General features: G+C 53.8%; 2 protein-coding genes across 4 annotated transcripts in view; one reads left to right on the forward strand and one right to left on the reverse strand.

The window, feature by feature from the left end:
* TTLL9 (tubulin tyrosine ligase like 9) overlaps positions 1 to 1613 on the forward strand; it is a 37395-nt gene extending 35782 nt beyond the window's left edge. For both annotated transcript variants that reach the window (XM_077336055.1, XM_077336056.1), the window contains exons 13-14: positions 272 to 393; positions 1103 to 1613. In XM_077336055.1, coding sequence (XP_077192170.1) covers positions 272 to 393; positions 1103 to 1173 — 193 coding nt within the window. In that variant the 3' untranslated portion in view covers positions 1174 to 1613. The remainder of the gene's footprint in view (positions 1 to 271; positions 394 to 1102) is intronic.
* Positions 1614 to 4290: 2677 nt separating this feature from the next.
* PDRG1 (p53 and DNA damage regulated 1) lies at positions 4291 to 14818 on the reverse strand. Of its 2 annotated transcripts, XM_077336059.1 has the most exons (6): positions 14662 to 14767; positions 13829 to 13946; positions 13550 to 13625; positions 10536 to 10610; positions 7811 to 7891; positions 4291 to 4792 (listed from the first exon to the last, which is right to left on the reverse strand). In XM_077336059.1, exons 2-6 carry the CDS (start codon positions 13856 to 13858, stop codon positions 4710 to 4712), a joined length of 345 nt encoding a protein of 114 aa, XP_077192174.1. In that variant the 5' UTR covers positions 13859 to 13946; positions 14662 to 14767; the 3' UTR covers positions 4291 to 4709. The 2 variants fall into 2 exon arrangements, with proteins under 2 accessions (XP_077192174.1, XP_077192173.1); XM_077336058.1 differs by lacking the exon at positions 13829 to 13946 and having other exon boundaries at positions 14662 to 14818.
* Between the last annotated feature and the right edge of the window lie 7640 nt (positions 14819 to 22458).

The following is a 22458-nucleotide window of genomic DNA, read 5'->3' on the forward strand; positions in this document are numbered from 1 at the left end:
TAGGGCTCACGGGCCTCTGCTGAGGCCATTGGAATTGCTTGCCCATTCAGACAGAGGCTCTGCAGCTGTTGCCCGTGACTACTGAATCAGGCCCCTGGTCTACCTACTGTGACCCACAGCGGTTCTTCCACATCACCTCCTACCTGGAGATGCCCGTGATTGACCCTGGGGCCTTTGGCATGCCAAGCAGAGGCTCTTCCCTTGAGCCACAGACACATCCTGCATAAGCTTCCCGTGAGCCAACAGTGATGTTCAGCCTCTGCACCCACAGGTTGACGGGGAAGGAGAAACGCATCGGGGGCTTTGACCTCATATGGAACGATGGCCCCATCAGCAGAACAGACGGGAATCTGGACACACCAATGAACGGCTTTGTGGCAAACACACATCTAGGTAATCAGCGGGACAGTTGTGGCTGGCCGGCTGGTCCCCGGCAGGCGTGGGGCTATTGCTTGTGCTGTTGCTCCCTGGCCCTGGTGGGCATGCTGACTCCCCACCAGAAGCAGGGGCTTCTTGGCAGATCACTTCAAATTCTGAAGTGGCTGCTTAGGCTCCAGTCATGCTGGGTCAGACCAGTGGCCCACCCAGTCCAGCACGCTGCCTCACACAGTGTGCAACCAGTTCCCCTGGAGGGCCAACCACAGAGGCTGAGGCCTTCCTAAGAACCTCAGAAGAGCCCTGCTGGGTCAGACCAGTGGTCTATCCAGTCCAGCCTCCTGTCTCACAGTGTGGCCAGCCATTTCCTTTCAAGGGCCAGCAGCAGGGCAGAAAGGCTGAGGCCTTCCTAAGAACCTCAGATCAATGAGACCAGGGATCCATCAAGTCTAGCATCTGCCCGTTGAATAAGAGTAATGAATGCAAAGTTATAAAAATGTTTTTGCAAATCAGAAGTCCTATCTACCATTTTCACTCGCAAATCATCTCCTGCCAGGCCCAGACGTCCGTGGTCTCTGGCCCCAGCAGGATGCCTGCTTGAGGGGGCTTGGTTGGCTCTTCCCACCACCGCACCCTTTCCCAGCCGGGCGAGCAGCACCCAGGGGTGGGGCCCCTGCAGCGGAGGGGACAGGCCCCTTGTCGCTCCTTGTCTCCCCTTTCATTCCAGGCTACAACAATGATAGGAAGAAGCAGCTGAAGCAGCTTTTCAAGTCCATCCAGACGCAGCAGAAAGTTTAACCCCTGCAGCCAAAGTGTCCCGGGAGACAAGGTCGAGAGGCAGCCAACAGCTTACAGGCTCCCCTGTTGTGCTGCAGGACTGAATTTGGGCCTCCTGCCCGAGGGACTCCCTCAGTGTGTGGCCACCCAGACGGTCCTTGCTTTAGGACGGTGGCCAGCCAGTCCCTGAGAAAAAGGCTGGAATGGCGTTGAATACCTGGCTGTGGTACAAGGCTGGATCCCTTACAAGGAGCCATGACTGTGTGGCACAGCAGGCCAGAGTGGCAGAAGGGGGGGAAGGAAGGACTTTCACTGAACCCCTTCCCCCTAGGGCATAGAGCTGCCGCCGTCACCTACACCAGCAGTAGATAGAGCGAAGCTTCCCAGCGGAACACCCTCCTGCCTGCTGGCTTGACTGAAACACATTGCAATGAGCACAAATAAAAGTTAATGGCTTAATACCGCAAGGACTCCAGAAACACACTCCTTTGGTTTTCGAGGGGAGGATGGGGGGAGGGGGTAGCAGAGGCGGTGTCTGAACTGCCTTCTGCATCTGCATATGATTTGGGCCACCCAGCAGAGTTCTGTGACGTGGGCTGATTCTGCAATTACATTGTTTTTTCCATTGTGGATCTTACTGAATTCAGATCTATTTGGACTCAGGTCTTCCTCTCCCCCCTCCCCTCCCCCAATTGAAACACGGAAGACCAATCAGGGAAGACTGCTTTGCTATGAGGTACAGAGAAGGAAGTTAATTCACAAAAAGCAGAAATCTGCACATTTACTCATGGCGGTTTTTGAAATATCGAGGCTTATATCCACTCCAGGATATCGCAGGGGGAAGGTAGGGTCACTCCAGATCAATCACGCATGTCGCAGAGGGAAATTTAAAGTGCCCCAAATCAAAATGCAAATGCAAAGGGAAGGCGAACGGAAGCCACTTTGAGACTCCTGGTAGAGAAAAGCGGCATTTAAGAACCAACTCTTCTGCTTGACAGACCCCTTGGTCCATCAAGGTTGGTAGTGTCCACAGAGACTGGCAGCAGCTCTCCATGGCCTTGGTCTTTCCCATTACCTACTAAATGCTTTTAACTGGAGATGCCGGGGATTGAACCCAGGACTTCCCGCATGCCAAGCTGGTGCTCTAGCACTGAGCCACCGCCCCTCCTGAGCATGCGCATGAAGCTCTCTTCGACTGAATCTGATCCTTGGACCATCACGGCCTGCACTATCTAATGAAGGCGGGCAGCAGGTCTCCAGGGTCTCAGGTTGGGGTCTTTCACATCCCCTACTGCCTGGTGGCAGACTGAACCGGGGACCTTTTGCACGCCGAGCAAACCCTCCGTACCGTGAGCCACAGCCCATCCCCAGCTTTGAGGCGAGGGATTGCAGAGAGCCCTGCTGTCCCTGCGGCAGGAAGCATCCAGGAGTTGAATAGCTACGCCTGACTCCTGAAGGGAAGTTCAATGTGCAGCACTGGGTCCCAACGGTGGCTGAGGTGGCCACATAACAGGAGCCTGACTCATGGAGCACCGAGTGGGGAAGTGTGCCACCTCCTGGCGGAAGGAAGGCATGAAACCATGCAGAGTCAGAATGGAAGGCTTTCTGCCTCGTACTGTGGGTGCAATAAAAGAATCCCCTCCCCCAGGTCACTCTTCACGTGAGCAGCTGCAGCATTGGCTAGAATTCACATCCATCACCAGCACCTGCAATCGCTGAGCAGGTGCATGCTCTGGGCATCAGACCCAATGGGAGGAAGAACAAAAAGTGGGTTCTTATATGCCACTTTTCTCTACCCGAAGGAGGCTCAAAGCGGCTTCCATTCGCCTTCCCTTTCCTCTCCCCACAACAGACACCCTGTGAGGGAGAGGAGGCTGAGAGAGCCCTGAGATTACTGAAGAAGAAGATTACTGAAGATTACTGAAGAAGAAGAAGAGTTGGTTCTTAGATGCCGCTTTTCTCTACCCGAAGGAGTCTCAAAGCGGCTTACAGTCGCCTTCCCTTTCCTCTCCCCACAACAGACACCCTGTGAGGGTGGGTGAGGTTGAGAGAGCCCTGATATCACTGCCCGGCTAGAACAGTTTTATCAGTGCTCTGGCGAGCCCAAGGTCACCCAGCTGGCTGCATGTGGAGGAGGAGCACGGAATCAAACCCGACTCACCAGATTATAAATTGGCACTCCTAACCACTCCACCAAGCTGGCAGCAGAGCAGGAGCCCAGGTTTCAGGAATGGCTGAGCTATTGTGTTTGCCCATCTGGGTCCACCTGGCAGGGAGCACTGTTACAAGGAGCACTAGAATCATAGAATCCTAGAGTTGGAAGGGGCCACACAGGCCATCTAGTCCAACCCCCTGCTCAACGGAGGATCAGCCCTAAGCATCCTAAAGCATCCAAGAAAAGTGTGTCTCCAGCCTTTGCTTGAAGACTGCCAGTGAGGGGGAGCTCACCACCTCCTTAGGCAGCCGATTCCACTGCTGAACTACTCTGACTGTGAAAATCTTTTTCCTGATATCTAGCCTATATCGTTGTACTTGAAGTTTAAACCCATTACTGCGTGTCCTCTCCTCTGCAGCCAGCGGGAACAGCATCCTGCCCTCCTCCAAGTGACAACCTTTCAAATACTTAAAGAGGGCTATCATGTCCCCTCTCAACCTCCTTTTCTCCAGGCTGAACATTCCCAAGTCCCTCAACCTATCTTCACAGGGCTTGGTCCCTTGGCCCCAGATCATCTTTTTCCATTGTGTTCAGATCTCGTTGAACTCTGTCTCTATCTTCCGGAGTATTTGCCAGTCCTCCCAATTTGGTGTCATCTGCAAACTTGATGAGTAGTCCCTTCACCCCCTCATCTAGATCATTAATAAATATGTTAAAAAGTACTGGGCCGAGCACCGAGCCCTGAGGTACCCCACTACTCACCTCTCTCCAGTCTGATGAAACACCATTGACAACAACTCTTTGAGTGCGGTTCTCTAACCAATTCCCTATCCACCTAACTATCTGAAAATCCAGATTGCACTGGGCAAAGGGACAGCAGGAGGCCTTTCAGCTCTGCCCCCCCTCCAAACTTTACACAGAACTTACAGCTTCTGCCAATGGATCAGAACACAAGATGAGCAAGAAAGACCCCCTCACCATCATTCATACAAATTTGCATGCAATTTAATTTGCCACAATGCCACTGATTCTGCTGGCAGCATTTGTGTCCCAGATCAATGCAGCCCCACAGAGTAGCCCACTGCCTCCCGCCATGACACCCCCAGCAGTCAACATCTAATCACACTACAATTGCAGGACTGCGGCCCGCCCCTCTGGCTCTGAAGCTTGCCCAGCAACATGGCGGTCAAAGTTGAAGGGGGCCATGGGCACGGTCTCCTCTGCACAAATCTGCCAGATCCTTTCCAGCTGCCGGAGCCTCTTCCAGAACATGAGCAGTGAAGAGGCCCCACCCACACGCCTGTCAACGGATCACGGATGCGTCTGCGAGCAGAGCTCCCTCCTGCGCTGCCAGCAATTCTCCTCCGAGGGCAGCCTGCAGGGGGCAGGCGGTGACACGGCCTCAGCCATCCAGCACTTTCTTAATAAACCACGTCTCCTCACCACTCAGGGGTTTCAGGCTGTAGCCTTTCAGCTCCGGTTTACCTGGGAGAAGGGAAAGAGGCAGCAGAAGGTGAGGAGATGTCACTGAAGTCCTATGGAATTATTTGCAAAACAGATAAGGGAGGTGGTGAACCCCGAGGAGCACTTTGTTGTTAGTTGTCATTAAGTAGCCCTGCTGGGTCAGGCCAGGGAGGGTCCCTCCAGTCCCGCCTCCCGTCCCTGAGAAGACCCTCAGAAGAGCCCTGCTGGGTCAGGCCAGGGAGGGTCCCTCCAGTCCAGCCTCCCGTCTCACCCAGGGGCCAGCCAGTTCCTCTGCAGGGCCAGCCACAGGGCAGAGAGGCCGAGGTCTTCCCCTGAGAAGACCCTCAGAAGAGCCCTGCTGGGTCAGGCCAGGGAGGGTCCCTCCAGTCCAGCCTCCCGTCTCACCCAGGGGCCAGCCAGTTCCTCTGCAGGGCCAGCCACAGGGCAGAGAGGCCGAGGCCTTCCCCTGAGAAGACCCTCAGAAGAGCCCTGCTGGGTCAGGCCAGGGAGGGTCCCTCCAGTCCAGCCTCCCGTCTCACCCAGGGGCCAGCCAGTTCCTCTGCAGGGCCAGCGACAGGGCAGAGAGGCCGAGGCCTTCCCCTGAGAAGACCCTCAGAAGAGCCCTGCTGGGTCAGGCCAGGGAGGGTCCCTCCAGTCCAGCCTCCCGTCTCACCCAGGGGCCAGCCAGTTCCTCTGCAGGGCCAGCCACAGGGCAGGGAGGCCGAGGCCTTCCCCTGAGAAGACCCTCAGAAGAGCCCTGCTGGGTCAGGCCAGGGAGGGTCCCTCCAGTCCAGCCTCCCGTCTCACCCAGGGGCCAGCCAGTTCCTCTGCAGGGCCAGCCACAGGGCAGAGAGGCCGAGGCCTTCCCCTGAGAAGACCCTCAGAAGAGCCCTGCTGGGTCAGGCCAGGGAGGGTCCCTCCAGTCCAGCCTCCCGTCTCCCCCAGGGGCCAGCCAGTTCCTCTGCAGGGCCAGCCACAGGGCAGAGAGGCCGAGGCCTTCCCCTGAGAAGACCCTCAGAAGAGCCCTGCTGGGTCAGGCCAGGGAGGGTCCCTCCAGTCCAGCCTCCCGTCTCACCCAGGGGCCAGCCAGTTCCTCTGCAGGGCCAGCCACAGGGCAGGGAGGCCGAGGCCTTCCCCTGAGAAGACCCTCAGAAGAGCCCTGCTGGGTCAGGCCAGGGAGGGTCCCTCCAGTCCAGCCTCCCGTCTCACCCAGGGGCCAGCCAGTTCCTCTGCAGGGCCAGCCACAGGGCAGAGAGGCCGAGGCCTTCCCCTGAGAAGACCCTCAGAAGAGCCCTGCTGGGTCAGGCCAGGGAGGGTCCCTCCAGTCCAGCCTCCCGTCTCCCCCAGGGGCCAGCCAGTTCCTCTGCAGGGCCAGCCACAGGGCAGAGAGGCCGAGGCCTTCCCCTGAGAAGACCCTCAGAAGAGCCCTGCTGGGTCAGGCCAGGGAGGGTCCCTCCAGTCCAGCCTCCCGTCTCCCCCAGGGGCCAGGCAGTTCCTCTGCAGGGCCAGCCACAGGGCAGAGAGGCCGAGGCCTTCCCCTGAGAAGACCCTCAGAAGAGCCCTGCTGGGTCAGGCCAGGGAGGGTCCCTCCAGTCCAGCCTCCCGTCTCACCCAGGGGCCAGCCAGTTCCTCTGCAGGGCAGAGGGCAGCCAGTTCCTCTGCAGGGCAGAGAGGCTGAGGCCTTCATAAGGACATCAGAAGAGCCCTGCTGGGTCAGACCAGGGGTCCATCCAGTCCAACCTCCTTTCTCACAGAGTGGCCAACCAGTTCTTCTGGAGGTTCAACAACTGGGCACAGAGGTCAACGCCTTCTCCTGATGTTGCCGCCTGGCTCTCATATTCAGAGGCATACTGCCTCTGAATGTGGAGGTTCCCCTTCCATCACCGTGGCTAGGATCCACTGACAGCCCTCTCCCTCCATGAGTCCTTCTAACCCTCGTTTAATGCTGTCCCCACCTGCGGCCATCACAGCATCCACCAGCGGTGAATTCCACACTCTGTAAGAATTAATCGTGCCCCACCGGTGCTTGTGCCAAGTAACAAACATGAGTTTAAGCAAGGAACAAGCCCCTGCCCTGAGGAGCATTCACAGCGCATTCAGGGCAGAGGGAGGTGAGTGGAAGCCCATGAGCCAATGGCAAATGCTTCTGAAATGAAGCCTTGGGGTCCAGTCAGTCCCTCGGAAGAGCGCTGGCCAGACATGCACACAGTGGCAGAGAGAGATCGTCCCCACCCACCCCCTGTCGAAAGGGACAAGGGATCACAGGAGAGATGGCCATTTGCATCGTCCTGCAAAAGCACGGCAGAGTTCCTCCATTCCAAGAAGGGGGCAGCCACGCCCCCACCTCGGCCCATTATGCACAGGGGGGATAGCGCACATTCGGGGTGGAATGGCAGCGACTAAAATCACCGATAACGCACGGAGCCGGCTGCAACCGGCCGCAGCTTTGGTGCATGCCGCCGAAAAAGCCGCGTTAGCGAAACGCGGAAGAAAGCACAGCTTCCGGGTGACCGGGGCGCAACCAGAAGCTGCGCCGGGGTCGCCGCGTGCATAATCGGTTACTCTGGGTTTTGCCGCCGTTGTGTCCCGTCCCGTGCATAAGCGGTTTGCTTCGCTTCTTCCCCCTCCACATTTTCCATGTGACCCGAAATCGCTGTTTCGGCGGCCGTGCATAATGGGCCTCTGACTGGGAACCAGGTTCCTTTAGAGCTTTCCCAGGCAGCAGGCCAGCTTCTGGGCCCAAGCCCCCTCTGGGTGGATCGGCCTGGCCTGCACTGCCTGGGCCTGCTCTCTGATCACAGCAGGAATGGCTGCCCCCCTTCATGATGGGCATCACTGAGGTCAAGAGCCCAACACTGGGAAAACAGAACTGGAAAAATCCCCCCCCCCTTTTTTTCAGGGCCTACTCTACTAGCCCCAGCCCAGCATTTGTTCAGAGACAAAGGACCAAAAGACACGGTCAGGGCCTTGCGTGCTGCTGCAGAGGGCCCAGCCTCCCCATCAGATCCATCCAAGGGGCAGAGGCGGAGCAGTAAATACCTTGGGCTTCTAGGAGATGGCCGACCTTCACCTTGAGCTCTTCCCGCAGGCTGGCGATTTCTTTATCGAGGAGCTCTTGGTCTGCAGAAAGGGAGAGGGGGAGGAGAGGACTTGAATGATTTGGGGGGGGGGGATTAAAACACTCACACTCCGGACTCGCTCCTCGGCTCTGTCTCAGCTGCAGGGCGGCTCAGCCTCAAACTGGGGACCATCCTGCAGGAAGGCACCATACAGCTGACACACGCGGCCTCCTTCACACAGGTGGCAGGCCCAGAGTGCCAGGACCAGCGAGGCCTTCCCGCCAATCCACACAAAACTGCAGGTGGCTAAAAGGCCCTTAATGCGACTCCTGGCACTCTGGGGGCAGAAGCAGCTCTCTAAGAGCCCAGCTGTAGGTTCTGATCTTTGTGCCAAGAGAAATCCTACACACGCCAAGCCTTTCACAGCTGAGATGGCTGAAACTCCCGTGAATAAAAGCAGGAGCAAGACTTCCCAGGGAGCAAGAGCTGTCAGAGGATTAACGCTGGCTCTCCTGTAGTGACTTGTCCCTTCCTTTACCCTAGCATAGCCCCAGGGGGAAAGAAGCAGGCAATCAAAGAACCTCTGCTTCTGTCCCAAAGAAAAGAACGCAGACTTCTGGTACTCTAATAAAATCAGAGTCCAGGGGCACCTTTAAGACCAGCGAAGATTTATTCAAGGCGTGCTCGGGAGTCGCATAACTTATGGATAGTTATGCGACCCCGGAGTACACCTTGAATAAATCTTTGTTGGTCTTAAAGGTCCCCCTGAACTCTGATTTTATTGTGCTACTTCATAACAACACGGCTACTCATTTGAATCTATTCTTGTGCTTTGTGATTCTCCTTTTTTTTAAAAAAACTGGAAGTACAGGGGGCAGTGCCTGCCTGATTCTCCATTCTTCGCCAGGTCCTAAATTTGCAACTTGGATCATGGCCAGGGTCTCTGAGACTGCCTGAAAGGAGGCAAGAAGAAGAGGAGTTTGGTAAGAAGAGGTGGTGAGCCTCACTGGCAGTCTTCAAGCAAAGGTTGGATGCACACTTTTCTTGGATGCTTTAGGATGCTTTGGGCTGATCCTGCGTTGAGCAGGGGGTTGGACTAGATGGCCTGTGTGGCCCCTTCCAACTCTATGATTCTATGGCCTGTATGGCCCCTTCCAACTCTATGATTCTATGTATTTTGTACTCCACTTTTCACTACTCCAAGGAATCCCAAAACACCCTTCCCTTCCTCTCCCCACAACAGACACTCTATGAGGCAGGTGAGGCTGACAGAGCTCTAAGAGAACTGCTCTGCGGGAGCAGTGGTTAAAAAACGGGGACTAGCCCAAGGTCATGTTTGAGAGAACGCTCTCCAAAGCGATGCCTCTTTGCCTCGACCTGCACACAGGAAGTCTTTTTGCCACAGTGAGACGGATAGGAACAGTGACCACTCACCTTTCTGATCTCTCGGACTCTGCCCCTTGAGGGTTAGGTTCCTGGCCCCAACTTCCTTCTCTCTCTCCCTCTCTGTGCTTCAAGCCTGCAACCTGGTGGAGGCAGAGATGCTCTCTCCATGCAGCCATTTAGACTACATTGTTGTTGTTGTTAGGTGCGAAGTCGTGTCCGACCCATCGCGACCCCAATAATGGACAATGATCCTCCAGGCCTTCCTGTCCTCTACCATTCCCCGGAGTCCATTTAGACTAGATTACGAATCTTCAATTTGCCTTTTTATGACCGTTTACGCATTGGAGGTTTCATGCCAGGCTGCAAGCTGGAGTTTCAGTCGTGGCAGGTTGCCCCACCTCTTCCTCTTCCTGCACCCACCTCTTCCTGCACCCACACGGGGGAGCATTTGGCCTGGTGCACCTCATCCGCCCCTGATTTGTGCTCCTGCACGGGAGCTGGGGCACTGAAGTTCCCAGTGCGTAAAAAGTCTATGTGTAGTATATCAAGGTTACTCATACATAGTTCTTGCATTAGTGAAGTCGAACAATCCGAGCATGTGTAATTTTGTAGTTTCCTGACCACATGCACTCTGGTGCACGCTGTGTTCGGCAGCCCAATCAGGCACTCTGCTAACCTTCCGGATAGTAAGGCATTTACCACAAGTTTACCAATCAATCTCCTTCTGGTCACCCAGCAGGCTGCCTGTGGGGGAGGAGAGGGGATTCAAACCCAATTCAAGGTCCATGTGGTCATGAGCTATCACCCTGGACCACATGGAAGCCTCAGTAGAGGTGCTGGAACGCTCAGTGACGTTTCGGGGCTGTGATTCTCAGCATGGCAACCTTCTATTCAGACGCTCTACAGGCAGCCCGTCTGCTACCGAGCTCAGCTGAATGGCTCGGCTATCACCTACAAAGTCCTTTGGGGCCTTGGCCCCTCTTCTTGCGAGGCCAGGTAGGAACTTATTATGTGATTTTTGGACGGCTTAATGCAGAGCCCCTCTAGACATCCAGAGAGCCACAGCTGGGTGACCTTTGGCTTAAAGGGTCCTGTTAATATCTATGCTATGCTTCAGTTCTGAACTACTGAACCCCCAATGCGCTGGCCTCTGAATGCCCCATTTTGTTGACAGCGCTGCAGCACTGTCTGTAATCCACCTTGAGATCTTGCCAGAAAGATGGACTACAAGAGAACAGAAGTAGACGCACAAAATACGCTCATTCCTGGCTCACTGTGGGCTTTACAGGCAGATGACAGGAGTTTCTCCAGGATCTTACCTCTCTGCAGCATGTCCTTGGTCTGGGCGTGGGGAAGCTGGACAAACATGCTCCCAAAGCAAACCTGAACTTTCTCTGAAAGCAAAAAAACAGAGGTGCATTTCAGGAGACCCAGGTCATGCGGCAAGCAACATGCTGCAGTTTTACCACTAAGGCCTGCAGCACACGGGCCATGGCGCGGCCACAGAACGGCTGCCAAAGGAGGCGCAACCAGCCGCAAAACGGCTCTTCCCTTCAGTCACATAGTGAAGGTCTTTGTGTTGTCGTGCAGCTGCTGCCACAGCAACCTTTTGGCAAACCTGCAGAGGAAGTCGAACCTCCAATGGCCAATGAGAAGCCAGGCTGGGAAAAAGCCCCACCTACTTTCTAAAATACTTTTATTTATTTATTTATTTAATAAACACACACCCTTCCTAGCGGCTCATGGCAGCGTACAACAGCAATAAGAGCAACCAAAAGTACATTAACTTTGAATAAATATGAATAAAACCAGAAAGCATCAAACAAGAACCCTCTCAATAAAAGCATTAAAAGCATTAACCCATCTCGGTGCACCAGGGTCATCTCCAGGTATAGCCTGGCTGCAGCGTTCATCGGGGGAGGGGGGGGCCAAGGGGAGGCCCATTTCACGGTTGGCGCATGGCACCGATGGGCACCATGTTGGGGACCCTTCCCTCCAAGGGCAAGCCGGCTGCAACTTAGACTCATAGAATCATAGAGTTGGAAGGGACCACCCGGGTCATCTAGTCCATCCCCCCGCACAATGCAAGACACTCACAACTAGAGTTGGACACTTCGGCGTCCGAAGCGGCCGTTCACGAATGGGCAACCCTACTCACAATCCTATCACTCATCCACTCTAACCTCCCACCCCCTTGATACCACTTTCGACCATTCTCCTGAATTATTATTATTATTATTATATTTATATTTATACCCCACCTCCCCCCGAAGGCTCGAGGCGGCTACCAAGCCTTGACGGGAACCTTCTACTGCGGCTGTTCCAGGACAAATGGGCAGAAACCTGGTTGGTGCCCTATCGATGAGCATGATTTTGTTTCAGGGGTGTGGACTGGGGCAGGAGACATCAATGCTCTCTCGCTCTCTCTCTCTCTCTGAAAAAACACACACCACAAACCATGCCTTGGGAAGAGACAGCCTGCGGACTGCATAGCAGGAGTGCTGCCCTGCAAAGTCTGCCCTGCAAAGGCGGTGGGGCCTTCTCAAATGCTCCCAGGAACCAGAGACCCATGTGAGGCCACAGGTCAAGCGCATTAATCCTCCCTTGCCTTCATTAATGCACCAGCCTCTCCACGGTGCAAAGGAAGCGAGAGAATCTGCCGCTCGCAATCTCTCCCCCGGGACAAGAGGAGACGGCTGCCACTTGCTGGAGGCATTAGTCACCCGGATTTATGTGCTCTTGGAAAACATTCTGCTTGCCGACGGGACCGCGTGAGCCGGGGACAGAGGGCGGCAGCGACCGGTACAATTCTGAGAAGTTCCTGTCACTATCATAAGCCTCGCTGGAAATCACGGCTGCTGGCGTCTTTCCTTTCCAGCCCTCTCTCTTTATGGCTTTCAGGAAGGGCTCTGGAGTTACCGACAGCAGTCGATTCTGCCCAGAGGCCTGAGCTGGCCAAAGAGATTCCTGCAGTGCTGGTCTCTTGAGCCTCGGAAGCAAAGCACTGATTGAGGCAGGGCTGGAGGCTTCCTGGTGGCTTTATTCAGGTGACCCGTGAATGTGTCACGGGGAGATCTGCCTAAAACTAGTAAATCCGTGTATTGTTGAAATTAGAGTCGAAAACCCTATGCCTCTAGGATTATGCACATATGCATTGCAACGAAGAAGGGGTTTTAAGACATTGTAACCCGCCACGAGCCACTTGGGAGTGGCGGGAAATAAATCAAAACAATAATAATAATAATAACAACAACAACAATAAATAAATAAAATTGCAGGCATTGCCGGACCTTTAAACAGCAGCAAGTTATGCCGGGAGGGGATCGGTTGCCTAAACTGATTGTCAGGCATAATCACAACAAGTTTACAGCGCATTGCTCTCTACAATTATTATTACTACTACTACTATTATTTTCATTATTAATTAAGCTTATTACCCGCCACTCGCAAACCGGCTCATGGCGGGTTACTTGTCCATAAAAAAACCCAATAAAACAATTCAGACATAATGTACAATAAAATCTGATTCCTGTAACCATGGCAGTCTTCAACCTCCTGTGACTGTTTAAGCTGCAATTAAGAAGGGCAAAACTTATGAAGAGGTGGCTGGAAAAGGCAAAACAGCTATAAGATGTGGAGGGCCGGTGAAGCACGATAAACTATCACGCTTTGCCATTCAGCGGGCATTTCGCTATTTAGGACAATGTGCGGAAATGCCTGATAGATGCATGGAGGGTAAGTCTATCAATCACTATTAGCCATGGTAGCTGAAGGGAACCTCCAGAGGAACTCAAGCCACTTTGAGCCTCCGAGTAGGGCGGTATATAAATATAATAACATAAATAAATCCCAGAGCCAGGAGGCAACATCAGGGGAAAACGTCAGTCTCTTTGCCCTGCTTTTGGCCCTCCAGTGGAACCGGTTGGTTCCTTTTTAAGACGGGAGGCTGGACTAGATAGACCCTCATTGGTCTGACCCAGCAACGCTCTTCTGATGCTCTCATGTTTTCAGTTATGTTGGACCACAGGACTTGGACTAATGGATACACACTTGACACCTGTATAGAAGTTTTTGTCTAACTTTGAAGAAGACCTTTGTGATACCAAGGTGTACTAGACCTGGAACAGTCTTCCGTGTGGGGTGGTAGATTCTCCAACATTGGAGGCTCTTAAATATCGTCTGGATACCTACTTGTCCGGGATATCATAACTGTAGTTCCTGAGCTGGCAGTCACTTTGACTAGACTAGATGACCCTAGTACTTCCTTCAGACCCCGAGATTAAATAAATACTGAGGTCAACGGACCAGCACCAACTTTGTACTTTTGCCTCACCTGTACCGGCCAGTTCCTTGCTCAGGGCCCTGAGTGCTTCCCGGTTCTGATTCCGTTTCTGATCCAGGGCCACAATCTGCAAAGGCAATTTTGTGTAGAGTCCGTGAGGCTTTCTACGTACGCCAACCAAAGCCCCCAGAAAAATACTTTACCAGCCATTCTCATCACACGCTGGCTGTTCCAACACTCCATTTACTTTACCTTCAAGATTGGATCGCCTTTTTAAAAGAGCCGCAGGTTACAAACCCTTGCAACTGGACAAAATAAACTTTCACTCACAAAAAGAATAGACTGCAGTCCAGTGTACATGCAAGAGAATGTTGCTTGTCTTTAGGGCGCTACAGGGCGCTCAGTTCAAGGTAGAAGTCTTCCTGTGCATATATCAGAAGACGCATACCTGCACATGGAAGATTATCCCCCAAATGAAACTCGGTTGGCCTTCAAGGTTCTGCTGCAGGCACATGAAAATGGGTCCCCAGAACAAAACTTGATTGGTCTTCAAGGAGCCACCAGACGACCCCAACTCTGTCTTGCTGCTTCAGACCAGCGCAGCCGACCCTCTGAATCCATCTGCAGAAGTGGGCCTGCAGCATTAAACTCGGGTGGCCTGCAAGGGGCCCCGGGCTCCGATTCGGCTTTATTGCATGCACCCAAAATTATTTCTCCCCAATTAATCACGGGTGGCCTGCAAGGTGCCCGAGGCTCTGACATTTGTTTATTGTTTATTATTATTTGATTTATATACTTGGCTCTGATGCATGCACCCCAATTCCCCCCCCCCCAAATTAAACTCGGGTGGCCTGCAAGGTGCCCGAGTCTCTGACATTTGTTTATTAATTGTTTATTATTATTTCATTTGTATACTTGGCTCTATTGCATGCACCCCAAATTAAACTCGGGTGGCCTGCAAGGTGCCCCAGGCCCCTTCTTGGCTCTATTGCATGCACGCCAATCCCCCCCCCCCAATTAAACTGAACCCGGCCCCCGAGATCCTTCCCTTCCGTTCTCCCGCTCCACCTCGGGGTGGCCTGCCTCACAGGGCTGTTGTGAGGGTCCGGGGGGGGGGAGGGGAGTTCGGGCCGCTCAGGCCGCCAGCCCCGCGGGAGGCCTACCTGCTGCCTGGTCGCCAGCACCTCCTCGGCCATCTCCTCCACCTCGGCCAGGCTGCGGAGCGCGGAGTCCGAGCCCGGCCCGTCCATGGCCGCCGGCGGAGAGGCCTAGTCGGAGCGCCGACCGCGCATGCGCCTCGCTCGAAGGAGGGCCGCGTCGCCATGGAGACCGGCTAGGCCGCGGTCCGCCCCGGACGGAGGAGGGAGGGGCGGTGCTCCCGGGAAGACCCCCGCCGGGTGGCAACTGCGCGTGCGCCCCCCGCCCCCCCCCCCCATGTTCACGGTCTGCAATGGAGGAATTGCCCCCAACTCCCCCCCATGAACTGGAGCTGCCTTTTCCGGAGGGAACGCAGCTTGCCAACCTCCCGGGGGGGCCTGGAGATCTCCCGGAATGCCAACGCCAGGCCAGCATTGCCAGCCTCCAGGCTGTCGTCCCAGAGTGGCGGGATAAACATCTAAGAAATAAATAAAAAATAAATCTCCTGGAATTACAACTCTGTGTTAGGGATGCCAGCCTCCAGGTGGGGCCTGGAGATCCCCCCAAAATGACAACACCATGCCAGCATTGCCAGCCTCCAGGCAGCGCCTGGAGATTCCCTGGAATTAGGACTCGGTGCTAGGGATGCCAGCCTCCAGGCAGCGCCTGGAGATTCCCTGGAATTAGGACCCGGTGCTAGGGACCCCAGCCTCCAGGTGGCGCCTGGAGGTTTTCCAGAATGACACCTCCATGCTTGGGGTCGCCTCCCTAGGTCCACCAGCAGGGCCAAACGCCCCCCCCCCAAACCCCTCCAAGCACCAAGAAGACAGAGCACCCCCCCCCCCCCAGTTCATAGTCTCAGCAAGAGTGCGTGCATGCAAAAGTTCACACCTTGAATAAATCTTTGTTGGTCTTAAAGCTGCCCCTGGACTCTGATTTCGTTGTGCCCCAGTCAGAGTGTCCCACTTGTACCCTGTGGCCAGCCATCACTCTGGGCATCAGAGGAGCCCTGTTGGATCAGGCCAATGGCCCATCCGGTCCAGCACTCTGAGTCACGCAACAGCCCAGTCCAGGGGCCCTCAGGAGGTCCTCCAGTGGGGCCAGAACTCCAGAAGCCCCCCTCTCTTGCCCACTCCAAACCCCAGAAGCCCCCCTCTCTTGCCCGCTCTTGCCCACTCCAAGGACCACAATCCCTGTGCCAGGCAGAGCTCTCCATCTAAACTTTGTGACCCATAGCCTCCTCCTCCTCCTCCTCCTCGTGTGACACTCCCGTGGTCCCCAGCCCACACGCCAGAGCAGTTCTAGACCACATGGCTGTTATGCAAACCGCCCAGGATTGTGGCAGAACTCCGAAAGGAGGACAGATTGCTCAGATACACGAGAGTGTTTTGTGGAAAGCTCCGCTTCTCACCTCCTCGTCTCTAGACAAATATTTGTAGACAACTTGTACCAAAACCATTTTTATTGGCCAAATGCTGTTAAAAGTGTTCCTCGGCATCTTTGGTGGGTGGGGATAATGAGTTCGTGGCAGCACAGCTTTCGGCGTGTTTACTCAGGAGGAAGGCTCCACGTTGCACAAAGGGGCTTACTCCCAAGCAAGAGAGTGGACAGGATCGGGTTGCAGGAGGGGTAACGTTCTGGAACAAAATGGCTTTGGCAGAAGTTCTCCCCTTCTGCTCTTCAAATGTTCGCTCCACTGCGAGTGCTGAGACTGGCAAAGAACAGCGCGGTTGTATAACCTGGGGAGAACTTCTGTGGGGGTTCGGCTGAGGGTGCTTTGCATCTCCGGAGGAGCAGACAGGGTGTGCCCCCAAGTCTCTATGGATGGAGCCTGTGTGGTAGGCCTTTACTCGGTTAAACAACATTAGTGAAGAGGGTGTCGGCAGAGTTTAAAAGCACAAAGGAGCCGAGCATGGGCTGCATGAAAGAATAAAACAGTTTTATTGAGAAGAGAAACAATGTCAGTTAGAGAAGAGAGAGAGAGAGAGTCCTAACTGACTAACTGTTGCAGGAAGGACAGAGACAAAGTGTGCTCAAAGGAGCAGGAAGTCTCCCGTGGAGCCAATCAGGACACAGGAGGAGAGTATTTGGAAAACAGGAAGTTCCTCCTCTGAGTGTGCTAACTGCTCATTTCCTCCCTTGTAGGAAACCAAATCAATCAATAAATGTTCTTCGTATGCTGTCAAATCATGGGCATGACCCATCTTGCATATCCCAACAAACGGATGAGGACCGGTGTCATGTCCTCCACGTGCATGGCTTCTTATAGAGCTAGAAAAGTCCGTTCCCAGTCTGAATGCGGAGAGTCGCAGCCAACCTGTAGAAATCAAAGCAAGAGATGTTGTGGGGGTAGCTTGCCACTGCCTGCCCCTGTGTAAAGGCCCTGGACTTCCGTGGTGGTCTCCCTGGGGAACCTGGGGATCCCCTCGTTGGGGGGTAGGGTTGCCAGATCCAGGAATCTCCTGGAGATTTGAGGAGGACAGGGACCTCAGTGGGGTACAATGCCTCAGATTTCACCCTCCAAAGCAGGGGTAGTCAAACTGCAGACCCCCAGATGTCCATGGACTACAATTCCCATGAGCCCCTGCCAGCGTTCGCTGGCAGGGGTTCATGGGAATTGTAGTCCATGGACATCTGGAGGGCCGCAGTTTGACTACCCCTGCTGCAAAGCAACCATTTTCTCCAGGAGAAGCAATCTCTGTGATTGCAGAGCTGACCCTGCTTACCTGGGCCTTCTAGGAGAGCGGGGGAGGCAAGAAAGGGGAAATATGTTGAGGATCCCCGGACACAGAGAGGCGAGACTGGCCTCAATCAGGGCAGGGGATTTTTAGGTTTGCGGCCGAGGAAATCTTTTTGAAACAAGTATTTACTGGATGCCCAGACCCAGCTCTTGATGCACTGCCTTGTGGAGGTGGCCAGCAAAAGCCCAAGAATATTAATTTGGTTGCAATGTGCAAGATCGCAGTGTGCATGATAGGGATGTGCGATTTGTTTCAGTTAGGTCCCTGAATCACCGCCATTTGTGGGATGGGCACCCCATAAGCTGAACTGTGATCCCCCCATGCAAAATGTGGCTTGAATCACTGAAAACCAAAACTGATAAAACAATCGATGAAACCCAAATGGATGAAATCCGAATGGGGTGATTCAATTGATCCTTTTCGCCTCCCTCCTCTTATACCCTGCTTTTCTCTACCCGAAGGAGTCTCAAAGCAGCTTCCAATCACCTTCCACTCCCAGCACAGACACCCTCTGAGGTAGGTGGGGCTGGGAGAGCCCTGACAGGACCGCTTGGTCAAAAAAGCACTATCAGGGCTGTGACAGGCCCAAGGTCACCCAGCTAGCTGCAATGTGGAAGAGGGGGAATCAAACCCGGCTTGCTAGATTAGAAGCCGCCTCTCTTAACCATTACAACACACTGGCTCTCTTGGGAAGGCGGGGGAAGCTAAAGGGAACCCTGAAATGGCTACAGGCCATTTAAACTTGCCTGACCAGTCCACCAATCAGCTGTTACGTTTGAATAGCCAGCAGCCATTTAAACCCTCCATTTCATTTCCACCACCTTCTAAGCAGTTTGGTGCTGTGCTGCTCTCTGCATATTTAAACTCTGCCAACTAGTTTTTGCCATTTGTCAGAAGGACCCCTCCGTATCCCATAAATATGATGTAGTCTCTCTCTTTCTCTCTCTCTCTCCCTCTCTCTCTCACACACACACAAAGTAAAAATAGCATTCCTGCAAAATGAGGCCTTTTTCCACATTCACTCCCCCCCCTGCAATCCCCCCCCCCCCATTCTTCTTCTCCTGGCGTTGACGGCTCTCCCTTGCCAGGATCCCCTGTGATGGATTATTTGCCGCAGAGGCGGCATCGGAATATTTGGCAAGGCCCAAACGGGGGTGGGGATGCGGGTGGGGAGAGAGTGGCTATTTCTGTGGAAACGAGTCAGCAAAACTTTTGATGAAGTGGCAACTCTGCTCCATGAAGTCTTAAATTATGTTAATGTAATTAAACGGGGGGCACCCAGTTCATGAGAGGCAGCTGCTAAATGCACAAAAGCAATAGAAGGGAGACGTCTCAGCTGCTCGGAGAAGGGACCTGCCAAAGAGCCAAGCCATTAGGAGATTGCAGGCTCTTCTTGGCTGGAAGGAGATGCTTGGAGATGCTGCCTGAGTTCCCTGGCTGAGAGGGCATGATGCGCCACTGGAGCGGGAGCCCTGAAAGCGGAGCAACAGGTGAAAGGCTGAGGAGAAGGGCTGTGGGGGACCCAGGATATGAGGACAATGTTCCCGATTCTTCAAGCAGAGGCTGTAAGAACTGAAGAACCTCAGAAGAGCCCTGCTGGAAAAGACCAATTGTCCACCGAGTCCAACCAGTTCCTCTGGAGGACCAGCGGCAGGGCAGGGAGGCTGAGGCCTTCCTAAGAACATCAGGAGAGCCCTCCTGGATCAGACCAGTGAGGGTCAGTCTTGTCCAGCATCCTGTCCCACACAGTGGCCAACCAGTTCCTCTGCAGGGGCGGCAACAGGGCAGAGGGCCAGGGGCTTCCTAAGAACATCAGAAGAGCTCTGTTGGATCAGACCAGGGAGGGTCCATCTAGTCCAGGATCCTGTTTTACCCAGGGGTCAACTACTTCCTCTGGAGGGCCAACAACTGGGCATAGAAGCAATTTATCTAATCCAATTTAAAGCTGTTTATTCATGTGGCCATCAAGACATCCTCTGGCAGTGAATTCCCCATTGTAATCGCTCCCTATGTAAATGAGTAGATTAAAAAAGTAAAATAGTCGAGTAGCTCTGCTCTATGATGAAGATAAAAAGGACGCTTCTAAATCAGACCAGTAGTCCATCTAATCCAGAGGATGTTCCTGTGTAGAGCAGGGGGTTGGACTAGATGGCCTGTATGGCCCCTTCCAACTCTAGGATTCTATGTTGGACTAGAGGGACCCTGACCAGTCAGACCCAGCATTGCTCTTGCTGGCCCTGCAGAGGAACTGGCTGGCCCCTGGGTGAGACGGGAGGCTGGACTGGAGGGACCTTCCCTGGCCTGACCCAGCAGGGCTCTTCTGATGTCCTTAGGAAGGCCTCGGCCTCTCTGCCCTGTGGCTGGCCCTGCAGAGGAACTGGCTGGCCCCTGGGTGAGACAGGAAGCTGGACTGGAGGGACCTTCCCTGGCCTGACCCAGCAGGGCTCTTCTGATGTCCTTAGGAAGGCCTCGGCCTCTCTGCCCTGTGGCTGGCCCTGCAGAGGAACTGGCTGGCCCCTGGGTGAGACGGGAGGCTGGACTGGAGGGACCCTCCCTGGCCTGACCCAGCAGGGCTCTTCTGAGGGTCTTATCAGGGGAAGGCCTCGGCCTCTCTGCCCTGTGGCTGGCCCTGCAGAGGAACTGGCTGGCCCCTGGGTGAGACGGGAGGCTGGACTGGAGGGACCTTCCCTGGCCTGACCCAGCAGGGCTCTTCTGAGGTTCTTATGAAGGCCTCAGCCTCTCTGCCCTGTGGCTGGACCTCCAGAGGAACTGGCTGAGGCAGGATGCTGGACTGGAGGGACCATATGTCTGATCCAGCAGGGCTCTTCCTATGTTCAGTTCACCCTGAAAAGCAGCCATTTTTTCCAAAAGAACCCTGTTGTCTGGAGACCAGGGTGTAGTCTGCACGGGGCTTTTTACCCACTCCCAGATTGACTAAATCCCTGCAGTCTACACTGAATTTGATTTCCATTTTGATTTGGGGCGCTTTAAATTTCCCACTGCAACATGCATGGTTGATCCGGAGTGACCCTACCTTTCCCCCGCGATGTCCAGAAGTGGATATAAAGCTATTTCAAAAACTGGTATCAGATCTCTGCTTTTTGCTAATTAACTTGCTGCCTCGTGCCTCCAATGCTGTAGCAAAGCAATCTTCCCTGATTGGCCAGGGCGTCAGTTCAAAGACTTTCTGGTTCCCGGTTGCAAGACTTGTCTTAGAGTGACTGCGCTCCAGAACCCTAACTTCTCTCAGCAGTGATTTGCCTCTTGGATTTATTCCCCCCTCCTCTGCTGTCTCCAATCCTTTTCCCCCTCCCCCTCCCCATTCACGAAAAGAAAGAGGCTCCTGCTGCACTTGGCACCCCTCCCCGCTCTGATCTTCCCCAATCGAGTGCAGAAAACTTTCTGTTTCAATGGGGGGGGGGGGATAAAGGAAGACACGAGTTCAAATTGATCTGAATTCAGCAGGATCCACAATGGAAAAAGCAAAGTGCAGAAACAGCCCTGGACTCAGAACCCACGGGTCTAACACCAGCTGGCTCAGAAAATCTCACCACACAGTGAATCAACCGGCTGCCACCCCGTGCAGAAGGAGCGATCCCAAACTGGGCCTAGTCTGCACACAATAGATAATGCACTTTCAATGCACTTTAGAAGTAGATTTTCCTGTTCTGCACTGGGAAATCCAGCTGCCAAAGCACATTGAAAGTGCATTATCCTTTGTGTGCAGACTAGGCCCCGGATTCAGGAAAAAAGCACTTTCACAGCCAAACAGCAGGACGACCGGAGTGAAATAGAGAGGGGGGAAAATGATTTATTTATTTATTTATTTATCATACTTCTATACCGCCCTCCCCGGAGGCTCAGGGCGGTTTACATTATAACAAGGAACCTTACATAAAACAGTCTGTAAAACATATACATCAATAACCAACAATTGCAACCAAACACAACACAGTATAACAGTAAACAGTTGTGATACAAACAGGTCCAGGGCTTGTTGATGGGATTCTGAGAGGGGTGGTTTATTGATTGAATTCTGAGGGGGGGTGGGGGGGGGAGCAGGGGCCCTTGGTCGCTGTTGATTACGTCTGGTCTCGGCCAAATGCCTGATGGAGGAGCTCCTTCTTGCAGGCCCTGCGGAACTGTTTAAGCTCCGTCAGGGCCCTGATCTCTTCTGGGAGCTCGTTCCACCAGGTAGGGGCCAGAACAGAGAATGCTCTGGCCCTGGTCGAGACCAGACGGACTTCTTTAGGGATGGAGAGAAAGAGCCAAGAGAGGAAGCCAGCCGGGCTTGAAGAGAGATGTCTGTGCCCCCAGGGATCCCCCAGGCACCATCCAGAAGAATAAACACATCAGGAGCCAGAAAGGCCCGGAAGGATCAAGGTAGACACGCAGAATGCAACTGGGAGGAACAGTAGATGAGCAGCCCAGCCCCAGGGATGGATGGGAGCTTCACAGCCCAGGAGGGCAGCCAGCGTGCGGAGGGGGATAGCTGTGCCGGCCCCTGTCAGGATCTTCGACTCTGTGAATAAGAAACCTTGTTTATGAAACAAAAGTTCTTTATTTTAAGAAGTGAAACTATCCAGGGACAACATTCTCGGTTCTGAGTTATGTTCAGAGAAGCCTGAGGTTATACATGCTGAGCCCCACCCCCAACATAATTCAAAGGTTAGGCCTCCTATCTAACTACAAAGGCTACACGTTACATATTATAATTCCTTTTTTTACTTTTTTTTTCTTCTTAAAATTTTTTTTCCAAAAAATATGGAACGCTTCACGAATTTGCGTGCCATCCTTGCGCAGCACAGATACATATTATGCTTCTTAACAAACAGTGGATACACATATAGCATCATAGACCGAGCAGTGATACCAGGGCTCTCTCAGCCTCCCCTCCCTTTGAGAGTCCTTTGGGTAGAGAAAAGCGGCATCTAAGAACCAACTCTTCTTCTTCTTCTTCTTCTTCTTCTTCTTCTTCTTCTTCAGTAATCTCAGGGCTCTCTCAGCCTCCCCTCTCTCACAGGGTGTCTGTTGTGGGGAGAGGAAAGGGAAGGCAAATGGAAGCTGCTTTGAGACTCCTTT

Source organism: Paroedura picta, chromosome 4 (assembly GCF_049243985.1).
Source record: "Paroedura picta isolate Pp20150507F chromosome 4, Ppicta_v3.0, whole genome shotgun sequence".
Taxonomy (NCBI): domain Eukaryota; kingdom Metazoa; phylum Chordata; class Lepidosauria; order Squamata; family Gekkonidae; genus Paroedura; species Paroedura picta.

Excerpts from the sequence above, each read along its gene's own strand:
- PDRG1 (XM_077336058.1), bottom strand. The coding sequence starts at position 14,748 with ATGGACGGGCCGGGCTCGGACTCCGCGCTCCGCAGCCTGGCCGAGGTG. Across the intron at positions 7,892-10,535 it reads CAAGGACATGCTGCAGAGAG|ACCAAGAGCTCCTCGATAAA; the intron begins GTAAGATCCTGG and ends CCCTTTCTGCAG. Across the intron at positions 4,793-7,810 it reads CCATCTCCTAGAAGCCCAAG|GTAAACCGGAGCTGAAAGGC; the intron begins GTATTTACTGCT and ends CCCTTCTCCCAG.